At 36.1% G+C, this 27,217-nt stretch overlaps 1 protein-coding gene across 14 annotated transcripts in view; it reads left to right on the top strand.

Annotated features, from left to right (window-relative positions):
- LOC117171546 (UV radiation resistance-associated gene protein) overlaps positions 1-27,217 on the top strand; it is a 149,875-nt gene that overhangs the window by 17,785 nt on the left and 104,873 nt on the right. For all 14 annotated transcript variants that reach the window (XR_004466898.1, XR_004466897.1, XR_004466900.1 and 11 more), the window contains exons 2-4: positions 8,190-8,394; positions 24,692-25,279; positions 25,365-25,537. Coding sequence is in view for 10 of the 14 variants with exons in the window: in XM_033358954.1 (XP_033214845.1) it covers positions 8,190-8,394; positions 24,692-25,279; positions 25,365-25,537 (966 nt within the window). In the remaining 4 variants the exon portion in view is untranslated. The remainder of the gene's footprint in view (positions 1-8,189; positions 8,395-24,691; positions 25,280-25,364; positions 25,538-27,217) is intronic.

The raw sequence follows: 27,217 nt of genomic DNA, 5'->3' as shown, positions 1-27,217 counted from the left end.
AGCAGTGTTGCGGAACGAACGTGTTATTTACTTAAATAGCACGAGAATTCTGGATCAATCTGAAAAATCTCTATCCCTTCCACACACTACTCCTTTCCCCTAGCGAGTGAGTCACGCCTAACCCGAAAGGGAAATGGCTTAATGGTGTAATTAAAAAAACTTAGAACCGAACATTGACCGAACGGAAGTACCTCATTCTAAAACCTTCTCATTTTGAATGGTTGAATTTGATAGGTATTTTTCATATTTTTTCATTCATTTGAGTTTAATCTGGAGGCTTTCAATTCAAAACCATTTAATTATAAATCCTTTAAATTGAAAATTCTGCAACAATTAAGTCTTTCAATTTGATATTCTATGATTTCGAAGAATTTCAAAAACCTTTTAAAATTAAAACTCCAAACATCCACTACTGTATTTTGGTGATTGTAAATTCTCTTTTGTTAAAAGAGCTTCGCTCGAGAGTTTTAGTACGCCTAGGGCCTTTGACCTACGTGTACTCCGTGCACAGACCTTTTAAAATCAAAGGTCAATGGATCATCATTGCAATTCATAATATGCATGGAAACTGAAACATACTTATTTATATTTTTTGATTGAATGAATTCCGTCTTATTTATTCTCGCAGCTTGTATCATTTGTACACAAATTTAAATTTCTTTATTTTGAATGTTGTTTTTTATCAATGAAACACAAACAACTTACCCTATCAAAAAGTAATTCATGATAAATTTGGAGACACTTTGGTGCACACTTTTTGTCGATCTATCTTTTTTCATATCTTTTTTTGTTCTAACTATCCATATCACGCTTTTTATGGCTTCAAACTTCCATTTTCTTTTGGGTTTTGGATATTCAAGTTTCCTTTTCCAATATCGGAATTTATGAATTTTCAAAAGTAATAAGTTATTAATGATTTTATGGCTTGCCGTATTCTGTCACTCCCTTTAGTGCCAACTTGTATTTCGAATTTCTAATAGAATAGTTTCGACTCGACCGTTTCTTACACTCGCCATAAACACTCATCATCCATTTCAGTCAGATCTTTAGGTTTGAGAGAAACCTGGGTGTTGATGTTTCTCCGGATCACAAAGCATCGCTCTTCCTCTATCGGATGCCTGCCCGCGGTTGGTCTTAATGTCGCCTCTCTTTTCCTGTTGCCGGCTTGTTCTGGCTGTGGTAGAGTGGGCGTTCCGCTTACATAGCTCCTTTTTGGAGTATTTCGGCATGGTTTTGCAGACGTTGATGCGAAAAGTGCGATAGCTCCGGGTGTTTCTCGCACCATAGATCATGCAATCATGCCATGTAAACCCGTTTAGGGGCCAAACTCGTATCGCAACACTCTAGCAAGTCGCGCTTTAGTCGCTCCGTCCACCTAAAGGTCCCGAGATTCCGTCGATCCATCGCAATGAATCCATCTTCATTCGCTTCTCCAGCTCTCGAGTGGTCGGCATTGTTGGCCGACCCATTGTCGGAAGCCCTGTGCGTTCTATTGTTTTGAACCGCAGTTACTACAACTATGTTTATTGTTGTCATTATTGTTCCCACGAGAAGTTAGGGAAAGAGGTTCTTCCATTATTGTAGAGCCCCACATGCAAGGATAAGGCTGCGTACTCTGAGAGGTCGCCCGGTATCCCAGTGTCACCGTTCCAGACACCTCACCCAGGTTTGATTCAGCTTTCGCCACGATTTTCACACCTCCGCTTGGGGGTTACTTACTTCGGAACCACTCCTGGTTGCGGATAGATGGTTCTACACCAAGGGTTTCTGCTTACTATGGTTACAAAAATGAATAGGTAGTCGCGGACAATGTCGTGTGAGCTAACTTTTGCTTTCCTTAAATCACCCGGATTGAAATCTGGCATGGAGGGTTTCATTTTGGCATGTGAAGACGATGTAATTTCCACCTTATAATACCGTCGCCCCATTTTAAGCCAAAACATTGCCGACGATAGCTGCAGGGCGTGCTATGCACACCCCGAGCATGTGGTACACATACTATCTAGTTGTCCAACTCATGCGGGAACATCCTACATCCAGAGGCACAATGCGGTACTAAGAGTGCTCGATTACAATCTCTGTCACTCTTACGGCATTAACCTTAATATCGCTCCTCTAAATGCTTCTAGGGAAAACGAGTCAATTGTCGAAAAATGTTTAAAAAAAAAAAAAAAACGTTAAACAAAAAATACTGTGATGTTCAGCTCAATAAAGTGCATCTTTTATGTTGTATTAATTTTGTTCCCTGATAATTTGTTTATTTACTGGAAAATGAACAATAGGTTTTTTCATACCTTCGAAAATCAATGCCGTTTAAAACTAAAATTGCTGAAACTCAACTAATATTCAACCGATTTTGTTCAAATTTGGGTTGTCAATTCCCATGACGCTATACTCTGCACCAAAATCATAGAATTTTCGAAAAATATGATATTATTATTATTATTATTTTAAAAAACATTTTTTTGTTGAAATGTTGTCACAGGCTTATACTGCCCAACATGTCGAAGGCATTTTTGGCTAGAGTTGGATTTTTTTTTTATTTGATCATTTTTGCACGGAGCTGTTCCGGTATATATCATCAGTCACGGACGCATTTTTATAATACAATTAAGTGTTCTGATGAGAGCAGTCTACCCAGATATATTGAAAAAATCCTGGTTTTTACCCCATTATTGACGAACTGGGTTGCAGTCAAGTACACGATGGGTGGACCTACAGCTTAAGGTAAGTTCCGAACCACCAGAACCCCGGTAAAAAAAACCAGAACCTCCACCAGAACCTCGGTTGCAAATCAATCAGTTTTTTTTTCGACATGCAAGGAAGTTTTTTCCTATTGAAGCTAGGAAAAAATTCCAGCGGAGGAGTCGGTGAGGATCGTTTGAAAAAGTTTTTGGGAAATAGTGATTTTGGTTAGAGCAATACTTGATGAGATGGAAACGCTTTACTGAGAGCGCGGAACGCGCTTCGACGTATGCGCTTAACAAATTCGCTCGCGCGCCCGTCGTTCTCGTGCCCGTATTAAAAAAAATATATTTACTTTGCATGCAATTGAACGATGATGGTTAAAAAATTTATTTAGAGCATTTACAATGAAATTGTTAAGTTTCATCAGTTACAAAACCACTGACACTTATCTTTTTCAACTTTTAACCTTAGACATATTACAACTTATGACATTCCGAAATTCAAAGAGCGTCGCAGATTATGCAATATAAGACCTGACATCAGTGATTTCTGCTGGACTTATACCAATGGAACTCGCAACTTCTGTTTTCAGTAAATCGTCAAATTCTATGTCTGAATCTATTTTGAAATTAACTGATTCACGTCCATAATCGTAAAATACATCAACATGGCTGTTTGGGAACTACAAAATTTTTTTAGCTTCCTTGATGCGGATGTTTTTAGGAGTAGTCACTTTTTTAGATATAAGGACCTCAAAATCATTTACCTCGTAGTCAGACTTTTTAATAAGTTTCTATTGTTTCTATTTGCTTATTTTTCTTTCCTTACATCCCATAATTGCGATCACAAGAGCAATAAGAATGACCCCGGATTGGATATATGTGTTCAATTTCAGTTTCCAATTTTTGAGATAATAATGATAGGAAACTTAGTATCAAATAGTTCTTATTTTGACCACCACAACTATCCGAAAACAAATAAATTTTTTCGTAATGATAAAGACCGTATTCACGTTTAATTGCATCGTAATTGCATCGTTTAACTCACCTTCAAAAAAAAGTACATGTAACTTCGCTTACTGTTTCCTAACGCGAAATGTACTCGTTATCCTATATAGAATGATCAACCATTACATATAAATTTTTTTTTTTAATTGCCTCGTTTCCGTTTACTTTTTTCCGGGAGTTTTAGCTCATCTTGACTGATTTGTCATTCTCTCACGATAAGCAATCAATAATTTTTATTACAAAACTCGAAAAACTGAACTAAATTCACGTGAACGCATTATTCGCGAACGCTGAGATGTATCCAACAAGTTGAAAGGTTTGCTGACTAATATTTTTAGACATATGTTCGAACATATATCTATTTGAAGAAACAAAAGAATATCGCTTCTTACGGAGTGTGCGAAAGTTTTGGGCCACATTGTGTTTCTGAACTGTTTCTTAAAAGGTTAATTTAAGAAAAGATCTTTTTATATACAAAGTAAGTGTACTATTTGTACTATAAAATAAGGTAGATAACAGGCCTTGAAAAGAAACGTTTACGAATTTTATCCTTTATATTCTTTATGTACGTGTGAAAAGGTATTGGGCCACTGTGTTTACATAATTCTGAAAACATCGCCGGGCTCTCTACATGGTTTGTCATTCTAAGGTTCCGCACTCTCAGTAAAACGTTTCTATCTCATGAAGTATTTTTCCAACCAACATCACTTTTTCCCAAAAACTTTTGCAAATGATCCTCATCAACTCCTCCGCTGGAAGTTTTTCCTAGCTTCAATATGAAAAAACATACTCTCATGTCGAAAAAAATTGATTGATTTCCAGCCGCTGCTGATAAATTAATAAATAATAATATCATATTTTTCGAAAATTCTATGATTTCGGTGCCGAGTGTAGCGTCATGGGAATTCACAAACCAAATTTCAACAGAATCGGTTGAATATGAGTTGAGTTTCAGCAATTTTAGTTCCAAACGGCATTGATTTTCGAAGCTATGAAAAAACCTATTGTTCATTTTACAGTGAATAAACAAATTATCAGGGAAGAAAATTAATACAACAAAAAATATGCGCTTTATTGAGCTGAGCGTCACAGTATTTTTTGTTTCACGTTTTTTTTTTAATTTGGCCTCGGTTTGGAAAGTAGACAATACCCTTAGTGCCCTTATTTGATCCATGTGCTCAGTTTTTTCTGTTGCACACTCGAAGCCTGACATGGTTCTTCTTGACTTCGAGAAGCGAACCATGTTCATTATCGAATTTTCTTTACCAGCTGACAAAAACATCAAAGCAAAGGAGAATGAATAGAAAGAGAGGGAGTTGCGACGATTGCACTTGGAATATTATCTTAAACTAATCGTCCTTATCATCGGCGTTCTTGAAGATGTCAAGCTTTCACTGGTTAATATCCTGAAAAGCATCCCTGCATGTCAACAATATGCTAGAACACTTGCGGGAAAAGTGCAGAAGGCGGTTGTTCTTGGGTCTCTCCGTGTTCTTAGGGTGCACGAGGCTTTTGCTGGATCGTCGTATTGATTCCTTTACAGACTGTAACCACCTATCTCACGGTAGTGAGACGTGGTTGCGGCGGAAATTTTACCGCGACTTCGCTGGGATCGAGTGCAGTGTTTCAGATTAACACCCGCTTCCGGCGAAATCGCGGTAAAATTTCAGCCACAACCACGTCTCACGACCGTGAGATAGGTGTTTACAGTCTGTAACGGAATCAATACGACGATCCGGCAAAAATTTCGTGCACCCTGAGAACACGGAGTAATCTAAGGACATTTTTGCATTTTTGCATCTGCATTTTTCCCGCAAGTGTTTTAGCATATTGTTGACACGCAGGGATGCTTTTCGGGCTATTAACGAGTGAAAGCTTGGCACTTCCAAGAGCGCCGATGATAAGAACGATTAGTTTAACATAATATTCCGGGTAAAATCGTTGAAACTCCCTTATATGGTCTCGATACCTCTCTTTCTTTTCATTCTTCTTGGTTATGATGTTTTTGTCAGCTGGTACCGAAAATTCGATAACGAACATGTTTCGCTTCTCGAAGTCAAGATGAATCATATCTGGGCTCGAGTGTGCAACAGAAACAATTGTCAGGAATATAAAGTTCCAGTATATGGGGCACTTTCCATTCTCGACAATTGACTCGATTTCCCTAGGAGCATTTAGAGGAGTGATATTAAGGTTAATACTATAAGAGTGACAGAGATGGTAATAAAGCACTCTTAGTGCCGCATTGACACCGTTTTGGCATGCCAAAATGAGACCCTACGTACCAGACTTCAATCCGGGTGATTTGAGGAAAGCAAACGTTAGCTCACACGACATTGACTGATACACTTCTTCGTGATTCCTGACAATTTTAAGAAGAGGGCCTCTTCCATTTGCGACTTTATGTGCTGTACCCAGAATAATTCTGATGTGAAGACATTCAAGACTCAATATTCCGGATGAACCTTTAAGCTTTCCTTTAAGCTTTAAGCTTTATTTGCGGATGAACCTTTAAGCTTTCCAAAAGACAGATGATAAGTCTATGGGAGGTCGAATCGAAAGCTTTCCGATAATAAATCCAGGCCATCGATAGGTCACGCTGGTAGAATACTTCATTTTTGCAGATACATCTATCGATGAGCAGGTTCTTCCGACATCCCGCTATGCCTTTCTTTGAGCCTCGTTGTTCATATATTTCTTGCCACACAGGTTCAATTGCCCGAACAATCCTGTCATTTAGGATAGGTGTGAATATCTTATACAGTGTGTTCAGACAAATGATTGGCCTGTTATTCTTTGGGTTAGCTAAGTTTCCTATTTTCGGTAGGAGTATTGTCCGCCCTTCCACCAACCACTCCGGAATCGGCTCTTCCGAGTTTATATATGAGGTGAAAATACGGGCCAAATGCTGATGGGTTGAAGGAAACTTCTTCCTCCAGAAGGTTTTGATACAATCTGGTCCCGGTGCGGAATAGTTCTTCATCCCTCTTAATATTTTTTTCATCTCCTCGGTAGTGATGGGTGGGCATTCTTCATCAGGTGTTATGAGGGCATCACACAGCTCCTTGAAGCTATTTATATTTTCTGAGTCTTCGTCCAGTCTATGCTGCACTTCGTAGACTCTGCAAAATACTTCGACCTCCTCTGGTTTTGGCGGGTGGTTGACAGTAACTGGACTCATTTTCGCTGGAATCGTTTAGCGGAGCGGTATTAGGACTCATGCCTTAAGAGTACTAGAGATGGTAATAAAGCAAACGCTAGCTCACGACATCGAGTCATCCTCCACATTTCTGTGGAAGATACCATGTTTCTTCTTGTCGAGTAGCTGTTCATGGAAGGTTTTCTCCTGCGCTTTCTTAATCCGGACTGTTAAGAGTGAGTACTCGAGATAGATAAGATTTGATGCATTTGGCTCAACCCTGATATTGAATTCAAGGCCGATTGTTTCAGCGGCCTCCTGCGCTGCTTTGTACATAAAAGCCCCATTGCCCATTTCTTTGTGCTTCCTGACCATTTTAAAAAGAATAAGCCGTAATAATCCTGCTGTGATGAATGAATAGAGTAATCTCGGGACGGCACGCATGTTCGTTGCAGATAATTTGTTCCTCGCCAAAAATTCCATAGACCAAATCTGCTGAATGAAACGTCTGTATCTTGCTCCGGAGAATATTCTTTACAGATGTAACGTCCTAAATACGGCTCTGTGAGGCGCTCATGGCAATAGAGATAAGCAACTGTATAACCTGTAACTTACAGAGTTTCTTGACATCTACAACGCCTCTATCCCCTTCATGTCGTGTTAGAAGTATCTTTTCAATCACCGAATTACTGTGGTCCATTTCGCGCTTCGTCATTTTTACGGGGATGGCTCTGTTAAATCTTTGAATGTAGGCGTTCGAGGATTTGATGAGCCCACAGGGGTACGTGAATACCCTTATTGTTAGATTCGAGAATATCCAGGTATTTATATGACTCGCTCTCCGCCATTGTCTCGATGTCTTTCTCGTGTTGATGATCTAGCTCTGCGGCCCCTTATTAGCTTCTAGTTAAGTGCACTGTTCTGCATTTATCTAGTCTTTTTTATCTTATTATTATTTATATCTTAGTATTTTCTTTTTATTTATTTTTTTATATATTTTTTGTAACTTTCTTGAGTGAACTGGGTTTTTTATCTTAAAGACGGACTAAATCTTGTGATTGATAAGATGAGAATGTTACAAGCCAATTTAATACGATGTTTGAAATCTTTTGCGATGATGCTGTAGGAACAAAACTAGGGGAATGGTGTAGTTTGGAGTTCGTCCTTTACCGCTGTTATACTTAAATAGCGGCCGCGAGCGTTGGAGGTGACGACAGTCCTCTCTAGATGCTTTATAATTAAAATGATTATCATTATTATGTTTAAATTATAAATGTGTATGTTTACAGCCGAAAAATGAGCTTGTATATTAAATATAAGTATATAATCAAAATTTGATATAATTTTTTATTCAGCTGCGCTTTCGGAGTCTGATTCAAGTAATCGGACATAATTTGAAGAAACGTGAGAAGTGCAAAACATGTTGGTTCTATTATACTATCCATAGAACATGCATGTCCTCTCCTTCGTATACCAGTGAACCAATAGACAGCTCAAGTCCACGATGGGAAAGTCTGGAAGTGCCTATTTTACATGCCACAGGGCATTCCACAGCCAGCGGTAAGCATTTTTTTATTAAATATCTATTCGTTCTTTACTGGCAACTTGAAACCTGAAACTTAACAACAGTATTTGCTGCGACCTAATTAATTCCTAAACATACGCCCAAACACTGCTGGTCAAAAGTTTCCGGATACCTCTTTTTTGATGATTGATAAAGTATACTTAATTTCAATTATGTCAGAGCTGAAATTTGTTTTCTCTAAAGGGTTGAATGTTCTCAAAATTATGTACAAAATGAGCCCAGTATGATGCCAATTTGTCTATTTTTAAGTAGATATTTCAAAAATAGTTTCAATTTCAATGTTTTCTTAACCCGAATCCGCCGAATTTTGTTTAAGATATCGTTATGAAACGTTAAGGAGTTGTTACCTGACTTCTAAAGTCACCAAATCAACGCAGCCGAGACTGGAGGGCACCTTGGCATGTTACGTCGATGATATAAGGCGGTCGCACATGGGTTTTAAGCTCAAAGAACGGCAGCAAACGCGATTTTCGTTTTACGTGTGAAGCATACCATATATGGTACTGTGGGCGCATTCCGGTTAAATTTTTATTAACTTCCCTAGTATTCAATTTTTTTATATTCTTAGGCTTATTTTTAAGCTATTATTCCACAGTATCGTAACATCTTATGAGAGTAAATTTAAAAAAAAATCCTAGCACAGTGCAAGAACTAGCTATAAAATGAGTCCAAGAACACTAAAAAATATTGATTATTACGGAAGTTATTAAAAATGAAAGAGGCCATTGAAATTTACACTATTTTGCAATATCTTCTTAAAAAATAGACAAATTGGCTTCATCCTGGGCTCATTTTGTACAGACTTTTGAGAGCATTCAATCATTTAGAGAGAAAAAATGTCAGCTTTAACATAATTGCAATTAAGAAAACCTTATCAGTCATAAAAAAGCTGTTCTAAAACTTTTGAGCAGCAGTGTACATCTATCCGTTCATTACATTGCTAAGGATGGTTATTTACTAAAGGGAGTACGCTGAATCCAAATCCAACCTTTAAAAGAATGAAAGAAATACTTTAAGAAAAGACAAAATTAGAACGGTGAGCCACGATTAAGTTCAACCTGAAGGTTCTTGCACTTCCACTTTTCTCCTCGTTGCTATTTCAGGGTTGCCCTTGAGTATTTTAAAACTAACATAAAAATAATCGTTAGAGTAATTTTTGAGAAAAATTATTTTTTTCTTTTTGCAAATGAAGAATTTTATGTTTCTTGAAAACTATGCGAGATACAAAAAAATTTAGAAGTAAAAATCGTTCCCCTGTTTTAAATGTACAAAACTGCTTTTTTGCCATAATCTAATCCAATTTTCGAAATCACAAAAGGAAAAACGAAACGATTTTTAAAACTAAAGTGGAAGGTTTATTTTTAATACTATTTACATTAAAAGGTAATTTTAAACGGTGGGAATTACGTTACCCGTTTAGGCATTATCATAAAATCTGAGAGAAATTTGGCATGACTGGAAGTTAAAGTGACGTTTATGTGTGTGGGGAAAACGTCCCCAAGCGGACAAAAAGTACCAAATGTCAGTAATTATTTGATATAAGAAAAGTAAAGAAGAATAGAAGAAAGGCAGTAGAGGGGTCGAAAATGAAGGTTGTACGTAGATTAGGAGTGGCAGGTCGGCGCGACGTCGAGATGGGTCTCTGCGTTGCTTTGACTCCCCGTTCCCGACCTGGGTGACTTGCTTTACGAGGAAGTCTTTTGGCATCGTGTGTTTGCGAAGAGCATCAAAATTATATTTCCCTAGAGAGTAAATATGTCCAAAAGGTGATAATGATGCACGTTCACGAAATTTAGTGCCAGTTTCTTTGGTATACTCTGAAATTTATGACAGTTGAAATTCTCTGTGAATGACAGAATTCTTGGCATATCTAGTGGGTTTGGTGATACGTCTGAGAAAATTCTTTTGCATGATCTCAATATGATTGATGTTGCTGTTTAACCCACTTTCCTAAATTGTACAGACATATGTTATAGTGGAACGGATAAACATTTTGTAGATTAGGATTCCATATTCTGGTTTCGGAAAGGAATTGCCTTTAATTATACGATTTACATGCGAGAATTTATTAATTTAATTTAATTATAAAATGCAGCTTTATCTGCATACAATTCAATTAATACTTCGGGGGCCTCAGGGATATCATTTACGTATGTAATATAGAATATTATAGTATGTAATATAGAATATTGGTCCTAGAATGCTGCCTTGAATGACAGCCCAAAGGCTTTTTCGAAAGCTTTTTTTTTGCATCGAGGAAAACAACTCCGGTATTCTTTCTTCGATTGAAATTTAAGGTAGTGGCTCCGGTGAGTTTGAGCATCATATGCTGGGTAGATGACCTTTTCCAAAGCCGTGTTGTTTGAGTATGCTTTTTTCCTGAAGGGGATGGTTCACGTGAGTATTATTTTTTCAAAGACTTTTTGCAAAGTATTTGGAAGACTAATGGGCCAATAGCTGATTAGATGGTATAGGTATTTACCTTTTTCTGAAAAACTGTGATATGAGCTACTTTCCAAGCTTAGTTGTATACAGGCATTTACGATAATGGCAAGGGGGCGAGTTATGAAATAAGAAGTTTTTTAAGAACGAGATTTGAGATCGAGTTAGGGACGGACGCATTATCATTTTAAAAATCATCTTTCGTAGTTTTAATTTGCTTGGTTATTTCTGTGTGAGTAATCTTCTTAAAGTTGTCAGTGCTGGTTGTTTAAATATATTCGCATACAATTTTGTCACATTCAGAAATATGTAGCGGATTAGATAGCTCGTCATGTGGAGAGAAATTACTTTCATAATTTGTAACCATGGACATAGGAATAGGAGGAGACTAGGCATGTCGTAGCAGGGTTTCTGCAACGAGTGGTGCGGTCTGCCATCTTGGTGTGCTAAATCTGTATTGCGGAAGAAAGAGCAGACTGTTCTTATTCTCTCACTTACCCCATGCTTTTGCAGACCAACATGGCATACTTCCTCTTGAAACTTTGTATCAATCCCGTCGCCATAGTTTGGCAGCATGCGGCTCGTTCCCTACTATTGCTATGCCCATATTCGCGACGCAGGCGAGTTGGAATTCACTAGCGAGGATGGTTTTGTCGATGTCGCTGCGAGGGGGCTTCAAGCGGTTGGTACGCGCTCGCTTATGCGGTGTGCTTGTGCTGTAGGTTGCAATAAAGCCTCTAACATTTTTACGGGGATCCCCACTCGGAATTCTAAGTCTTCTGATATGTGAAATTAGGATGACCAATAAACGAAAGATAGAAAAATTCTGAATTTTGACTGATTACAATTTAGAATTTGAAATACAAACAAAAAAATACGTCAAACAATAATTTTTATTCCGGTCTAAATTACTTGTGAGATATCCCAGAAATAAATGTCTCCCAAATATTTTTTTAAGATCAAAATGATGATACATTAAATCCAAATTTGTTTTATCACATCAGATTTTTGAGAAATTTAGAATTTTTTGCTATTTTTTAAAAACAACATAGTATGCGAACCTGATGTACTAGTAACTTCTAGCTAGGTTCAAAGTAAAGTTTGAACCTTGTTCAATACAGGCGGCAAAACATTTTTTTAAATATAATCACTTTGAAGTAAAAGGTCAACATTTAACTTGAGCCCTTCTAGAAGTTCTCCTAGGGGGTTCTATGTCAAATGAAAAAATCAGCTCATCGATTTTGCTCATTTTTTGATATTTTTTAGTAATGGTGCAGTAATTAACTGTAATTATTGTAGTAATTAAATATTATTTAATAAAGGTGCTGAAAACAGGAAACTTTTTTAAATATTTTTTATATCTGTTACGGTTGGTCTTACAAAAAAATGTTCTTATACAAACGCAAAAAAGTTAGCTTTTAAGAAAAATTAAATAAAAATTGAGAAATTGTTAATTTTCAATTTATGATTTGAAAAACAATTTTTAATTGTTGTTTTTCAAGCTGCAGGAGATACACTGGAACCCCCTTTTACCGGAACCTGATATACCGGATTGGGTGGTTAAAGGGTGCAAAAAAGAGGCCAGAGGAGTTGCGAAGCGTATGGTTTGGCACAATAAGAAACCACAATCAAGAAGGAGAAAAACAGCGGTTCAGGGAACTCAAATTTGCCTCAAGCGGTAAAGCGGGGTCCCAGCGTATTCGTTAATAATTTTTTAAATATAATAATGTTAAAAGCCTTCTTAAGTTGACATTAAAACAAAACATTGTTTTTTTTTTATTATTGAATTTGACGCACTCTACTGACAGGTTTATGACCATCTTTATGGGTGAAACATTTTGATTCACGTACAATTATTGTTAGACACATGCAGCATAGTTTTAAATAAAAAAGAAACTAACATTGACTAAAATCTATCATTTAATGAAAAAAAAATCAGAGAATTAAAAAAAATCAAGCAGTCAAACTTTCTGGAATGTATGTCTTCCTGTTTTAAATATCTATTATTTTTGTAAACAATTATTATAAATTAATTTATTTTTAGTGATTTTGTTCATAAAAACAACAGTTTATTTTGCAAGTAAAGCATCAATTAAATTCTCTTGCGTGATTCTTAGTTAAATTATACCATTTTCCACAAAACGGAAGCGGAAATGCCATTAAACCCTCAGATTAAATAGTATTTGTTTATATTAAATGTTCATATAACTTAAATGGTTGAATATTTGTTCAATATAACTAACGAGGGGAGACCGTCAATTGTCAACCTGGGTTCCGGTTCGTAATTTTTGTAATGCAATCTTATTACCTGAGTATTAATTTGTCAAAGCAGTAATATGCAATTTTTCGGCATTTTCGAGACTATCGACTTTGAAATATCCGCCGCAAGCCATATAGAGTTTGGCGAAATATAATTTAAATAGACCGTTAGCTGAGGCACTAGCGCTTTGGCTTCATAGTCGAAAGGTTGCATTTTAATGATCGCTGTCTACACTTTTATTTTATTGTTTATTTTTAAATCGCGGGAATTAAAAATGTTTTAACTAGGCTGATTGAAAAAAAACTATCATCCAGGTGAAGACGGTATTCATATTCCGTACCTTCCGAAGCAAAAGTTTGTTTGATGCAAAAGAATCTAAATACTTAAACCTAAAATTAATATCCTAACTTTAAAGTTGAATTTGAATATTGAATCGAATGCTAGCTGAAATTACAAAAAATAAATCTTAAAAATGAAAATATTAAAATGATGAGAATGTTATAAAATATTGTTAACAACTAGTATTTATACATTTTAAAAAATTAAAAGAATGCACATTATGTGATATAATAAATAGTTTAATAGTATAATAAATTGCAAAAATAGGTAAGTAAAGTAAACGATGTTAATTAAAAGTTTCTTATTCCATTCCTGGAACAATATTTGAAGACAAAAGTTACTCCCGAGCTGAAGTGTTTCTGAATTAAAACCAAAAAAGTATGATCAAACAAAATTATCCAGTTCCGATAAATAAAACATAGAAGTTTACAATCACAAAGAGACAAAAACAACTTACTCCTTAGATATTAAGTTGCTTAATTGGGAGAAAATGAGTTTGACGAGAAAAAGTTAACCACTTCCAAGTTAATCATTAAAGAATTTGCCGTTTTAAATGTCGGGGGTATTGAGAATCATTTTCAAAGAACGACTGCAAATTTATTTTTCAATTTTAAATCATCATGAAAACTTGCTCTCGAAATATGAGGAGACTGAATAAGAATAAAAAAACAGTTTATAGAAAAAACATATTCTGTTGCGGGAAAATAAAGATTTAGCGTGGAGGTATCGCACTGTAACAGTTATAAAAGTTATAAAAGTGGGTTTTAGGAGAATTTGAAGATTAAAGCTTTTAGGTTGGAATTTGATTATAATATAAAATATAAATCACACGAATGGAAAAAATACGATGCTTACAGGTGCAATCGAGAATGGCGCGAACTCGCGAACTGTCGGCGGTAATGTAGCGCTATTACGCTTGCGTGATATTGCTAGTAGCTTTCTGGTACAGAGTCCCAGAAGGCTCGCGCTCTCAACGCTATTTGCTAATACAAGCGTCTCTAATTGCACGACGCATCTTATTTCGACTCTAATCTTAACTATACGTAGTAATATATTTTAACGAGGATTTATGAAATAAGGTGCCTTTTACAAAAGGTACTTTATTGAAATGGATAAAAGTAACATCTATATCACATTCTTTTTTATTAGTCTATTAGACAGTTATTTATAGATAGAATAATGATGTTATCTAGTAATCACGACTTTACAGTTTAAAAAGGATACCTGTACTCGAGTAATAGACACATCACTCTTCATAAAAATTATTTTTCCATTTTTGTCCGTGTTGTTATGTTCCTTTTAAAAAAAATAGCCATATTCGTTGAATTCAACTGTTATTGGTTTCAAATAGAAATCTTTCTGGTTTAAAATTCAACTATTTTAGTAGGAAATTCAGTGATTTGTTTGAAAAATAACTTTTTTATTCAAAACTCGTCTTTTTTGTCTTGAAAGTTCAACAATTTATAGGAAACTTTTTTATTCTTTCTTGGTTACAAATTAGGATCTTTCTTTTCAAAATTTTGTTTGTAAAAAATCTCTTTTGTTGTTGTTGAAAATTCAAACATTTTTGTGGAAAACTGATCTGATTTGATTGAAGATTCAGCTGTTTTAAAATGCAACTGTTTTGTAGAAAATTCGTCTTTTCGGCTAGAAAATTCAAGAAAAGTAAAATTTTCTTTCTTCATAACAAATTCGGCTTTTTTTAAATTTGGTAACAAAATCTCTTTTTCTGTTGTTCAAAGTTCAACTATTTTTGTACAAAACTAATCTGATTTGGTTGAGGAGTCAGCTATTTTGTTGAATTTTTTTTTAATTCAACTTTTTTCAAATAAAAATGTTTTTTGGCGGAAATAATATCAATTATTATATTTTTCGTTAAGAATTCATACATTTTAAGTGAAAAATCATGTATTTTGTTAAAAATTGAACTTTTTTGGTAGGAAGTTCAACTATTTAGTTGAAAAATAATACGCATTTTTTTCAATTTATATTTTCGGTTTGGAAATTCAACCCCTTTTTTGAAAAGTGTTGTTTTTGAATTAAAAATGTATTTATTTTGGTAAAAAAAATTCTGTTGAGGTTTCAAGATTCATAATTTTAGCAAATTTTGGTTTAAAATTCATCTGTTTAGTTAAAAATTGAACTATTTATTTCAAATTAGTTTTTTGTGCGTATAAAATGGTAGAATATTCGACTATTTTTATGTTCATTAACTTTTTGGTTGAAAATTAATATTTTCGGTATGAAAATTTAACCATTTGGTGGAAAATTCATGTATTTTGTTAAAAATTCAACTATTTTGGTAGAAAATTGAACTATTTAGTAAAAAAATATCTCCTGTTGAAAATTCCTTTTTGTTTGTAAATTCAACTATTTTGTTAAATATTTATCTATTTTGTTTTAAAACAGTGTCTTCACTTGAAATGTTAGGAATTTAGAGCGTTTCCAATTGAATCATACAAAAGTTGTTGTATCTGAAATTAGGAACATTTTAGGCCCTGCTATTTAAAATTGTTACCTAAATTTCAGAATTGAATGTTGCATCTGGTAAATTTTACTGATTTTGATAGAACCAATTTCAAGGTATAGAAATTAAAAGCATTTTTTTCTGCAGTCATGCAAATAGTATTTTCATCTATTTTATGAGTCAAAAGTTACGATTTAATGGCTGATAAAAATAAATTTAATGAAACAATTTTTACTCGGGTGATCCCGGTTATACAGCATAGCCACGGACTAAGTCAAGTGACATTCCTGATGGTTAAGAAAGTTTCTTACAATGCGACAGGTGTTTAATAAAACCGTCTTCTGAGCTGCTGCCAACACCCTACAGACTCCTAAATGTTCAAGATGTTCAGTGCATCTTGCGTCGATTTGCCGGGATGTAATATGATCCGTTTGGATAGTAACATCCCAATATAAGATGTAATCTTCGGTTTCTAAACCGGGAACTGGAACGTATAATGCCCTCTACATCATTATGTCTGTGCGTATATTCTTTCTGAGCCATTACGCGACAGCCATCAATAATGCACTCGATGGATTCGTTGGTATTTCCACATAATCGGCACCCGTTAACCATGTCCTTATGTAACACGCATTTGCGATAATTCCTGGTGCGGACAACCTTGTCCTGTATCGCAATGATGAATTCTTCCGTCTCTGGATACAGAATACCCCTTCTTAGCTAAATATTGGATGCCTCACTATCCACTTCATGTTGAATGAACGCTAAACAGAACCATAAATAATGCACTGAAGGAGTCTCCTTGAAATATACCTGTCGTAATGCATATTGATTTATTTATCCTTGGTTTTCCATGATCCTTGGTAAAGTTTTACGACTTCAAGCAAATAGTCATGCGGCATGGAAGGAAACGCTTGCTTGTAGTCAATGTATGCCATGTGTAAGTTCCTTTCATGCTTATGAGGTTTAGTCATGACAACATCGTCTATAGTAATTAGATGTTTACAGCCTCGTGAGTTTTTGCAACATCCTTTTTGCTCTTCTGTAAGGATGTCATTCTCATCGCAATGGGAATATACCTTATCTGCAATGATAGCTGTAAGACATTTATAAATTGTTGGAAGACAGGCTATCGGTCGAAATTCAGTTGGATTTTGAGCGTCTTGTTTTTTAGTTAATATATACGTAGTACCCTAAATCATAAAGCCGGGCATCAGATCTGGGTGTTCAACGATCTTCTGAAAAGACCTTGCCAACGCAAGATGCACACTGGCCAGGCACTTGTACCAGAAGCTGTGCATCATTTCTTGACCTGGAGCTTTCCAGTTACTTGCCGTTTTCAAGACCGCTGAAACATCCAAAGCTGTGATGTTTGTCAGTTGCATTTTATGTCTATTGTTTGCCCTTGCTTTTTCAAGTTTGAACTACGCAGTCTCCAAATTGCATCTGTTCATTTTTCCCCAATTCACTTCTTTCATCTGTCTGAAAGTTTCAATTTTGTTGCCTTCGTGCCGAGGGTGGTTGATTTTAGTAAGATGGTTTATTAGCTTTCTGGTTCTATTTTCCTTTTTATATTGAGTTAATCGATACAATTTGCACCTTACTTTACGGACATCCATATCCAACCTGATCTTTCATGGTGAATCTCGATCCCTTGGTGGGACCTTGGTTTCAACGCTAGGTAAGGAATTCTGTGCGATATCGCAACTATATCGGCGACGGTGACTCTAAAGCTTACTCCGGGTTAGTGAATTCTAAACCTTATGGTGATGATTTTTTGATAGTGAAAAAAAATGTGTAGAGCATGTTCAAAAAAGAATGGGCTCTCGTCTGCGTTAAATAGTCAAAAAGACCGTTGTAGATACTGAAACTAAGGCTGGCAAGAAGATCAAAAGAAAGAGTCTGTTTGGTAAAGGGAAGCTTGCGGCTTAAATGATTGATAAACTGACGATAAACTGGCACGGTTCTTTGGGATGCTATCAATCCTATCTATGAAGATCTGAGCAAAGATGCCCCCCTGGAGCGATGTGTCGGAGGCTTCACGCAGAACAATAACGAGAGTTTGAACCAAGTTTTTTGGAAAATCTCACCAAAGCACTTAAGTGGAACCTCTGTCATCGTTGAGATTGCAGCTTATGTGGCAGCCTGTGTCATCGTTGAGATTGTAGCTTATGTGGCAGCCTGTTGCTTCAATGAAGGTTCTTTTGCTTTACTAAACTTTATGCAAGACATGGGAATCAGCAGTGGACCAATCGTTCATGAATGGGCGCGATCAACTGACTCCATGCGTATAAGTTGAGCGGAGCAGGAAGCTGAAAAACAGAAGAAAGAAGGCAGGATTCATCGTAGAAAGAAGCAAAAAGATGCTTTAGACATCATGGATGATAGCGTCATTCTGTGTGGACCTGGCATCAGTGATTCAGTTTGAAGTAAGCTGATAAAACTCGCTCATGAACGTTTTATTTCAAATTTTTCAGTGTTCAAAACTTTAAAGCGTTTTTCCTAAAACTCACGTTTTCAAAGTCGGTGCCCCTCCTCACTTCAAAACTACTGCACCGATTCTTTTGAAATTTAAACGCTATTTCTGTGCATAATTTGCGAGGTAACGCTGGAGAGTTTTTTTTTAAATTTATTAATATTTATTATTTTACAATAACACATTACCCGATTTTTTTCAAAAAACGCGTTTTTCACTTCAAAGTGTTCCCAAAAAAAAAAAATTAAAATTTTGTGAAAACCCTTCCAGTGTTACCTGGGGAAATTAATTATCTAACAAAAGAACTTTGATTTTTTGATTTAAGATGATGCAGCACCGAGATTCTACTTTTTTGAGACGTTTGCCGAATAATTGCTGCCATTGCCATATTTTTCAATATTTTTACATAAAAATTTTACAAAATATTCTTCAAATACTATACTTTAATGTGCCATTAGTTTCAATAAATAGATTTTAACTGTATCGTAAAAAAGTCGCAAAAATTTGCCTTTTTTTCCACGAATTATCGCCCCCCCCCCCCATATACTCCCCATTATTATTGGGTTTTTGTTGTTCTTCTTAGTCGCTATCCTCTTCGTTATCAGCATGGGAAACCCTGTCAGTAGTAATGCTACCGCCAACATAGCCGTCAAAGTCATAAGAGGAAAGCTCAAGCCCTACCGCAACACCAACGCTACGTTTGGGGGATCCCCTTGCCTCTGTGACATCTGAGGTTTACATGTCCTCTAAACATTTATGTTAGGACTTTGACTTCGTTCCTCCCGAGCTTCAGTATGTTCATCGCGTGTGTGACTAACCTGCTGGAAATGCTTACAACTGGCTCGGGTGCAGTGAAGTTTTCGCTAGATGCTAATTTTTCTAGCCTGTCCGATATCTCATTGCCTTTGATGCTGCTGTGTCCAGGGATCCAAGGTAGAGTCACTCGGTTTTCCGTCGCTAGATTTTTCAGTGCCTGAAAAGCACTCCCATATTAGTAGCGATGTAGTTGTTGCTTCATTCAGGGCCTTTGCAACAATCCTTCTGTCTGAGCAGAAACGGATGTTTCTTTTGTTGCCGTACTTCACAGTGCCTTACAGCTGCACTGGGGTGCAGTGCTTTGTCCTTGTTCCTGGAGCTATCTGTAAACCAGTTGTCCCCATCACTGGCTGGTGAGCATCACCATTAACCCATTCCTTCTTCGTGGCTAGGCTAACACGATGTTTTTAGTTGAAGAGATATCGAGTGAGTGTTTTGTACCTGAACACGCTCAGGGTCGACATATTCGCGATTTCTGTTAGGATCCGCACTGCTGTCGAGATACTTCCCGATCTCTAGGCCGCGTTCGCAGACATGGCTTTGATGGTGCGATGGAGGGGATCCAACCCTGCCAATGCCCTCAACGCCGTCAACGTCACGAAGCCCCAGCTTTCCCCTATAGCTCTCCTGCAGAGCCATAAGAAGAGCCATTGCTTCTAGCTTTTTGCACTTGTTTTTCACGTGCTCGTTCAATAACAGCATCTTATTTAGGATTACTCCAAGATATTTTGCTCGTTCCTTGATTTGCTGGTTTTCTCCGAATTTCAGTGCACTCGTGTTTCCCCACTTATGCAGTCTGGTGAAGACAAACATGTCCGTCTTACTCGGATTGACCGATAATTGCGAGTCTTCTTGTACCAAGAATTCACTATCCCCAGTGCTTGCTGCATTACTTCAAAGAGCGCATCCAAATGCTGGCCACGCACGATAACTAGTATATCGTCGGCGGAGCCTATGACATAGTAGCACTGACTTGTCAGCAGCGAAGCAGTTTATCCATTACCAAGCACCACAGCAGGGTTGATAAAACGCCTCCCTGCGGACAACCCGAGTGAAGGGTTACACATAAAGTTGTATCACCTTTAGTCTTTGTTAGGTTCCTGTTGGCCAATATGCGGTAGGTCAATTCCGCGATTGCAATAGGCAAACTATGTGCTATCATTGCCCTTCAGATTTTTCGATATCCATAAAGGTTCTAATTGCGAAGTTTTTCTCCTTCAGTTAACCTTCGATTAAGCTTACTGCCCCGGTTAGGGCCGTTTCTGTCGGATTGATCAGCCCCATGGGCGTGTTGCTCCTTGTGAAGTAGTCTACTTGATAAGACCTTTTCGCGCATATATTTATCTAAAGAGCTTTTCATTATTTTTAGTAGGAAAGCGGTGAGGCTAATGGGATGAAAATCATTGGGTGTCGTATAATCGATCATACCGCTTTCAAAATGAAGACTACTCTCTTACCTCTTCATGCCGTCGGAACATATCGCAGTGTCTGGATCAGGAGACATTTAAGAACTGAAAATCGTTAGGGCCCACGTGACACTGAATGGGGTAACAATCTCCTGTGCTATCCGCTTTTTCGACCGCTGTTAGGCTACTGGCGGCTTTGGTTGCATCAGAGGTGTCGTCCCCTTTTCTCCAGACCTTATAAAGCCCGAAAAATGTGCTTTGATCAAATGAGCCTACGTCTCCTTGTTCGACGCTGAGTATCCTCCGCCGGTAAATTCGTGCAGCTTTCGTAAATGAAGTCCATACTTTATCCGTTTTGCCAGTAATAGCACGTATAAAACTCTTTCTGGTTCCCCTGTCAAGCCTTCGTGAAAATCTTGGCTGTTATCTCCAGGGTGTCCACGTCTCTAAATGACTTGGCCACCTCCGGGAGTGCACTCCTTATTTCCGTGGAAAACTTCCAGGTTCGTTTTTCTTGGAATTATGGCCCACTTCTTCTCCGACCGTGTTATGAAACTTCGGGGTATTTCCCGTTTTGAGAATATCTAAATTCCTAGTAAATTGGTATTCCAATAGATCATTACGTCTTGAGTTGATGTCCGTGATGCCCCACAAAGTATGGCAGGAGTTAGCACCTCACCCTAGCAGAAGAGGAAGACCCCTTACCTTGCAGTATTCCACCAGTATACGTACCTCTACTCGTGGGTTGGTATCGTTGTCATATAGATAGTATACTATCGTCCATATCAGTACACGTGCAGGCTGAAGTCCGTTTGACCCCCTTGTCCCACAGGCTTTAATTTCCCACAAACTAAAAAGTGGTACAGTTAGACTAGTTACTTTTCTTTCGCTGAATAACGTAACAGTAACTAGTTACTAAAAAAAGGTAACATACCCAACGCTGGTTTACGGACTGCGAAATGTCACCAAAAAATGAGGAATTTTTTTCAAATTTAAATATAAGTAAAGTTCAGAGAATTATTTTCTATAGAAAAGACAATGGGATGAATGTGAAAAATTTAACAAAGCTAAAACACTTATGAATAAACACTTTTGAACTTATTGTCTTTGACCAATTAAAAGAAATTTTTTGTCGATGCAAATTGCAGTATGTTGAGACGGATTTTTTGAATTGGGAAACAAGTGTTAGAAACCAGCGGAGTGCCGTTTTTGTCTCGGATCGGTCTCGCATTTCCGCAAAATGTGCTTTCGAACATTTACGCGAGAACGATCCCAGAAAATAAAGCGTATCCTGCAGGTTTCAAACAATTGTTTTCCAATACAAACAGCTATCTTAAAATATTGCGATTGTTACGAAGAAATAAAGCTTTCACATTTTTTCTGTGAATTGTAAATAATTACAGAGCCTTTGCGAACCGTTTGAAATTTGAATCGCTCCAATTTATTAAACATTTTCTCTTCATCATCAACTAACTTCACTTCGTTAAATGCTGAAGGGAAAAAATGTACCAAATGCATTGGACAAAACTTTATTCTTGTGTAATCTTCTTAATAAATAATAATTACTATCTTTTTATTGTGTCATTAAATAGCTCTTAACAAATAGAAACTATTTTGAAAACACACTTATATAGAAAAAATGAGTTGTTAGGAAGATATTAGAAAAGGGGGGCAAAAATGGACCGAATCCAATGCTTTTGGGCCATTGTTTTCCCCTCAGCAATCAATGTAGTGAAGTTAGCTGGTGATTGAATTAAAAACACTTAATTAATTGGAACTAGAAATAGTATGGTTCTATATTTCTATAATTTAAACCGACAATTTTTAATAATTTTCAAATTTTTCAATTGTAATGTGTTCATAAATATTTGGAGCAGCTTCATAAATGTTTTTTTTATTTTTCTTATTGCATGACTCTTGTTTAAGTGTACTTAAAATGTCTTACTTTTTGTAACGTATTTCTGTTTGCAAAGCACAATTTTTTTAATTGCTGATTTCTGGTGCACTTAAGTATGACACTTCAAGATTCAAATAGGTATTTACTAATTACGCTAGCATTTTTTGGTGCTCAGTTCTTCAACATCAAAGCCACCTGACTCGAAGTTTCTCAGGCATGGTGATCTGGTTCAGTGAACATGCAATTTTTTCTTTTCCTTGTACCTCTGTAATCGTTAGATGCATTTTTTCAATTGAATTTTCTAAATTTTAGAGATGAAAAATCAATTTTTAGTCATTTTGATGTATACCTCTAAAGTAGGCATTAATTATTATATTATTAACTTTTCACTTCTACAATGTAGATAATCCAATTTTCCTTAAGAATGTGTCTAACGATTATTTTCATTTTAGTGTTCAAATACTTGCGAGACATAACGGAAAGAAATGTTTCACAAATAGTTTAAGGCAAAATTGATAATAATCGCTAGATGCACATTGAAGAAAAATGATATTTTCTAAATTTTAGAGAAATTTATTTAGTCGAATTTAATCAATTTTTTCGAAGTTCGAAAATTACACAAAGAAGAATATTATAAAAGAGCATAATTTTGTAGATATCAAATAAGGGAAGAATTTCGACTGCTATAATTTTTCGAATCGTGCAGTTTTCGAGAAAAATTAAATCTTTAATTTTTAAAAACAAAAGAATCTTTTTTTTTCAAAATTCGTGTAAAGATTTTTTTTGGTCCATTAATGTTCATGAGACATCCCCGAAATAGAAACAAGGAGAAATCTGGATGTGTAAGAACCCTAAGGTTGAAGTTTAACATGGCTCCCCACCTTAGTCGACAACTAATATTGTTTTTAACAACGTTTATGAGTGAAAATAAAAAATCAACAACGTCCTGTACCAAAACTGCTACTGGACTCCATTCACTTCAAAAAATGTTTAATTATAGTATCGGATAGTACGTGACTCAATCTATACTGCCTAGTGCACTGATTATATGAAATTTAAATAGTGAGAGAGAAAAATGATTTAAACATGCGAAAATGTCACTCTATGCCCTGACTACATTTTTCCAAAGTAGTATGCGTTTATTTATTTACTTATTGAAGATTTAACATTTTCTTAAATTGGTATATGTTTTCATAATAAACACACACAATTATCAAATAAAGTTTGTAATAATTTTAACACTTATATCAGGGATATATATGAGGCATTCCACATAATATTTGCCGCCAACATTTTTGTCACCCCCCCCCCCCCCCCCCCCCCCCCCCGTTATGGTCAAATGTTCACATTTCGAGACCCCCTGAATCCGAAAAACAGTTTTTTACGAATGTATCTGTATGTCTGTCTCGTTTAGTGTCCTAAATTAAAGGTCACATTCGTTAGCCAGCCATTTTGTATGAAAATTAAAAGAGTGGGCACATTTGAAATATTTTCGGGACCACTTTTTTCAAAATTCAAAAATTTTCTGTACGGTTATTCATAATATTCGAAAAGTCGAGCAGTTGATCCTAATGACTTTTTTCATAAAACCAAAAATGACCATTTATAGCATTTACAAAACTCCAAAAAACACATGAAAATGAACATTTTATGCCAAATAACGGACGGTATAAAAAAATGTCATGAGAAGGAAAATGTTGCTTTTTGAATGCCCTACAAGTTTACCATAACAACTTTTTAAATTTTCTTAAAAAAACGAAAGTTTCAATTTTTATAGCGTTTCTTAAAAAAATTTAAGCGAATGTGAATTGTTTTATTTTCACCCTTATAATGTTTCTCAATTCGTCAATTGTGATGCATCTTTTCTATACAAAAATAACATGTTTTGTTCACAACCGAATTTGCAACATGAGCATTCACCACTTGCACGATTGGAAATGAATTCGGTCTTGTTAATATTTTTTCTAAAATAAGAATATTTTTCAAATTTATTGCACTATAAGAACTTTTTCATACCAGTCAATTGTGAGGCAGATGCTCATGAGACTCCACATTGCTGTCCCACTTTACTGATCGGTATAGAAACGTGTTTACTAGCTATATGCAATATCGGTTGATTTTTTAGAAGAACATAATTAAAGAATATATTTTGGTTTGTTTATTATACAGAAATAATTTTAAGGCTATGGAGGCGAACAAAGGCAGGAAATCCATCTTCGGATGTCACCGTATTCACATGGGGCATATCCTTCACTGGTTTATCGTATATCGGATCCAAACTTCCGAAAGATCTAGAAAACATCCTCCGTGATAATTCTCTCATATTCAAAATTCAAGGCGGCTTCTTTGTACCTGCTTTTTGCTTCGTAGATACACCAGAATTGAAAAGATTCACTCATATAAGTGTAAATTCTACTGAAGTAAAGGATAGTTACAGCGTCAACAAGCTTTGTAGTTTACGGAGTAAAATGCAGGCTTTAAAACAACAATCGGATTCCGTTCAAGCCCTCAGGGAAAAAATTGCTTCTGGGGACAGTGTACAGATACCGAGATATCCTCAATCATCGTTGAATAGACTATTGCAGCCAAAGAAAGTTAATAGAGAAAAAAAAGTCGAGATTTTCAGAGTGCGTAAGGAACTTGAAATAGCTAAATTCAGAGCCAAGTTACTGGAACAAGAAAGAGTGAGAAAAATGAGCGAAGTGAGGATATTAAATCAACTACATTTAGACATAACGGAACAAAATCAAGATCATGGTTTGTCTCTTTAGAATTACATTAAATGTACATTAAAAAAAGGCCAAATAACTTTTACTTACATCAATTATAATTTCAAAATCAGGTTCTGAATTAATGGAACGTTATCGTGAACTCAATAAGGATATGGAAAGACTTCAAGAATGGCGACAAAATCACATAGATGTAAGAGAAACTTTCATCCAATCAACTGCTAGACTTGCTCATCGCCGGAGACAATTGATTTCGGAATTAAATTTAATATATCCTGTTCATCAGGTATGTATGTAAATAGATTAGGTTTATTGAATCTTTGGTGTTATAAACAGTTTTACGCCTACATCTGCCTTGTTACTAATTAAATACTAGATAACTGAGTAAAGTAAGGAATATAAGAAACTAGTCGATATTCTGTGCAACAGTAGATTTCCTATATTATATTATATTATATTTAGAAAAAAATTAGGTACACATTTTATCTAGATTCATCACAGTCTTTCAAAATCTTTTCTATTCCACGCAGCCCCTCTGCACAGCTCTATCTCAAGCCTCTCATTCAAACTTAATACTATCCTCCTTCTCTACTGACTACAGGTTCTAGCGTCTCTAGGTGCTTCCTAAAGGCTCTGCATGTATTATTTGCGTACAGACTTTCTTTTCCTCTTTAACTACACTGCCGAATCTCCCCCTGACCCAGGACACCATTTTCCAATTCGTGACGTCTATCCTCTTCCAGTGTTATTTCGATTCTGTGTCATGTCTTATTTCTCGGTAATAGCTACAGATACTGGGTTTATTAATCCTTGTCCAAAGTTTTTGCACATCCTGCTCTTTATTAATTTTGTCCTGTGACGAAAGCTTATGCTCATTCTCTTCATTGGGTGTCCTTCAAATAGAATGTTTATTATTCCGGCGGATTCATGGCCACTCCCAGATTCGCCTTAACTTATCGTCCCTGTACTTCTTCAATAACTTCTCTTCTTCACCAGCCCTAAATCTCTGCTCTATGCAGGGCTTGCCTCGTCCGTCGTAGCATCCATAAAGTAGAGGTTCAGCTATTTCAACTCTGAAACGCCTCCTCTGCATGCCTCCCACCACACCTTATTTATTATTTGTTGCGTTTTGACAGTCACCTTCCTTACGTGAGTACTATATTTGTTTCTGACCCTAAACCAGAAGCCCAGATAGGTTAATTCATACAGTACACCCTCGATAACTACCAGTCTAATGGGGATTTTAGAGGAGTACCAATAAAAAAATTCGGCACTTATAGGGTAGTCACACTGTACTATACTGCACATTGTAATTCGCACGTTCACACTTGCGCCATAATCGGATGCTGGCTAGTCCTTCATAACCAAACATTTGAAAAATGAACTCTAAACAAAAAATTTTTTTTTTACCTGATCGTCTGATCAGTCTTTTCAGGCCTTAGCCAAGTAATTTTCACAAGACCAACTACCTAGCGTTAGGTTAGCTCATCCACGCCAGCAGTACCTTAGTACAGGGGATGCTATTGCAGAGACTTGCAGTCGCCTAAGTAGGAGACAAAGTAATGTGTGCTTTGTACAGGGGCGAATCCAGAGAAGGGTTTGGGGGGGGGGGGCACACAATAATTACCCTCTCCCCTCACTCTCAAGGGGGAGGTTAATAATAATTTTAAAGTTATTCTTCACCCGGTTCAAATGCGGGCTGAGGCAGATTTTTTCTTGTTTTTAAAAAATTATTTGTATAAGAAAATCGTTTTAAGGAATCTAAACTTGTATTATTTATAAATGAGCGCTATCATTTTCAATGTCCTAAATTGAAGAATAAATCAACAAGTTTATGAATTTTCAAAAATTATATCATTTTAAACAATTTTAAGTTAAAAACATTAAAAACTAAAAGATTAAAATTTGTTATCGAACACTTTTTAAATTAGAAGTTAAATTATTTTAATTGCCTAAAAACCTATCA

Source organism: Belonocnema kinseyi, chromosome 4, assembly GCF_010883055.1.
Source record: "Belonocnema kinseyi isolate 2016_QV_RU_SX_M_011 chromosome 4, B_treatae_v1, whole genome shotgun sequence".
Taxonomy (NCBI): Eukaryota; Metazoa; Arthropoda; class Insecta; order Hymenoptera; family Cynipidae; genus Belonocnema; species Belonocnema kinseyi.
Note: the sequence above shows the minus strand (reverse complement) of the source record. Positions and strands in the feature narration are given on the sequence as shown.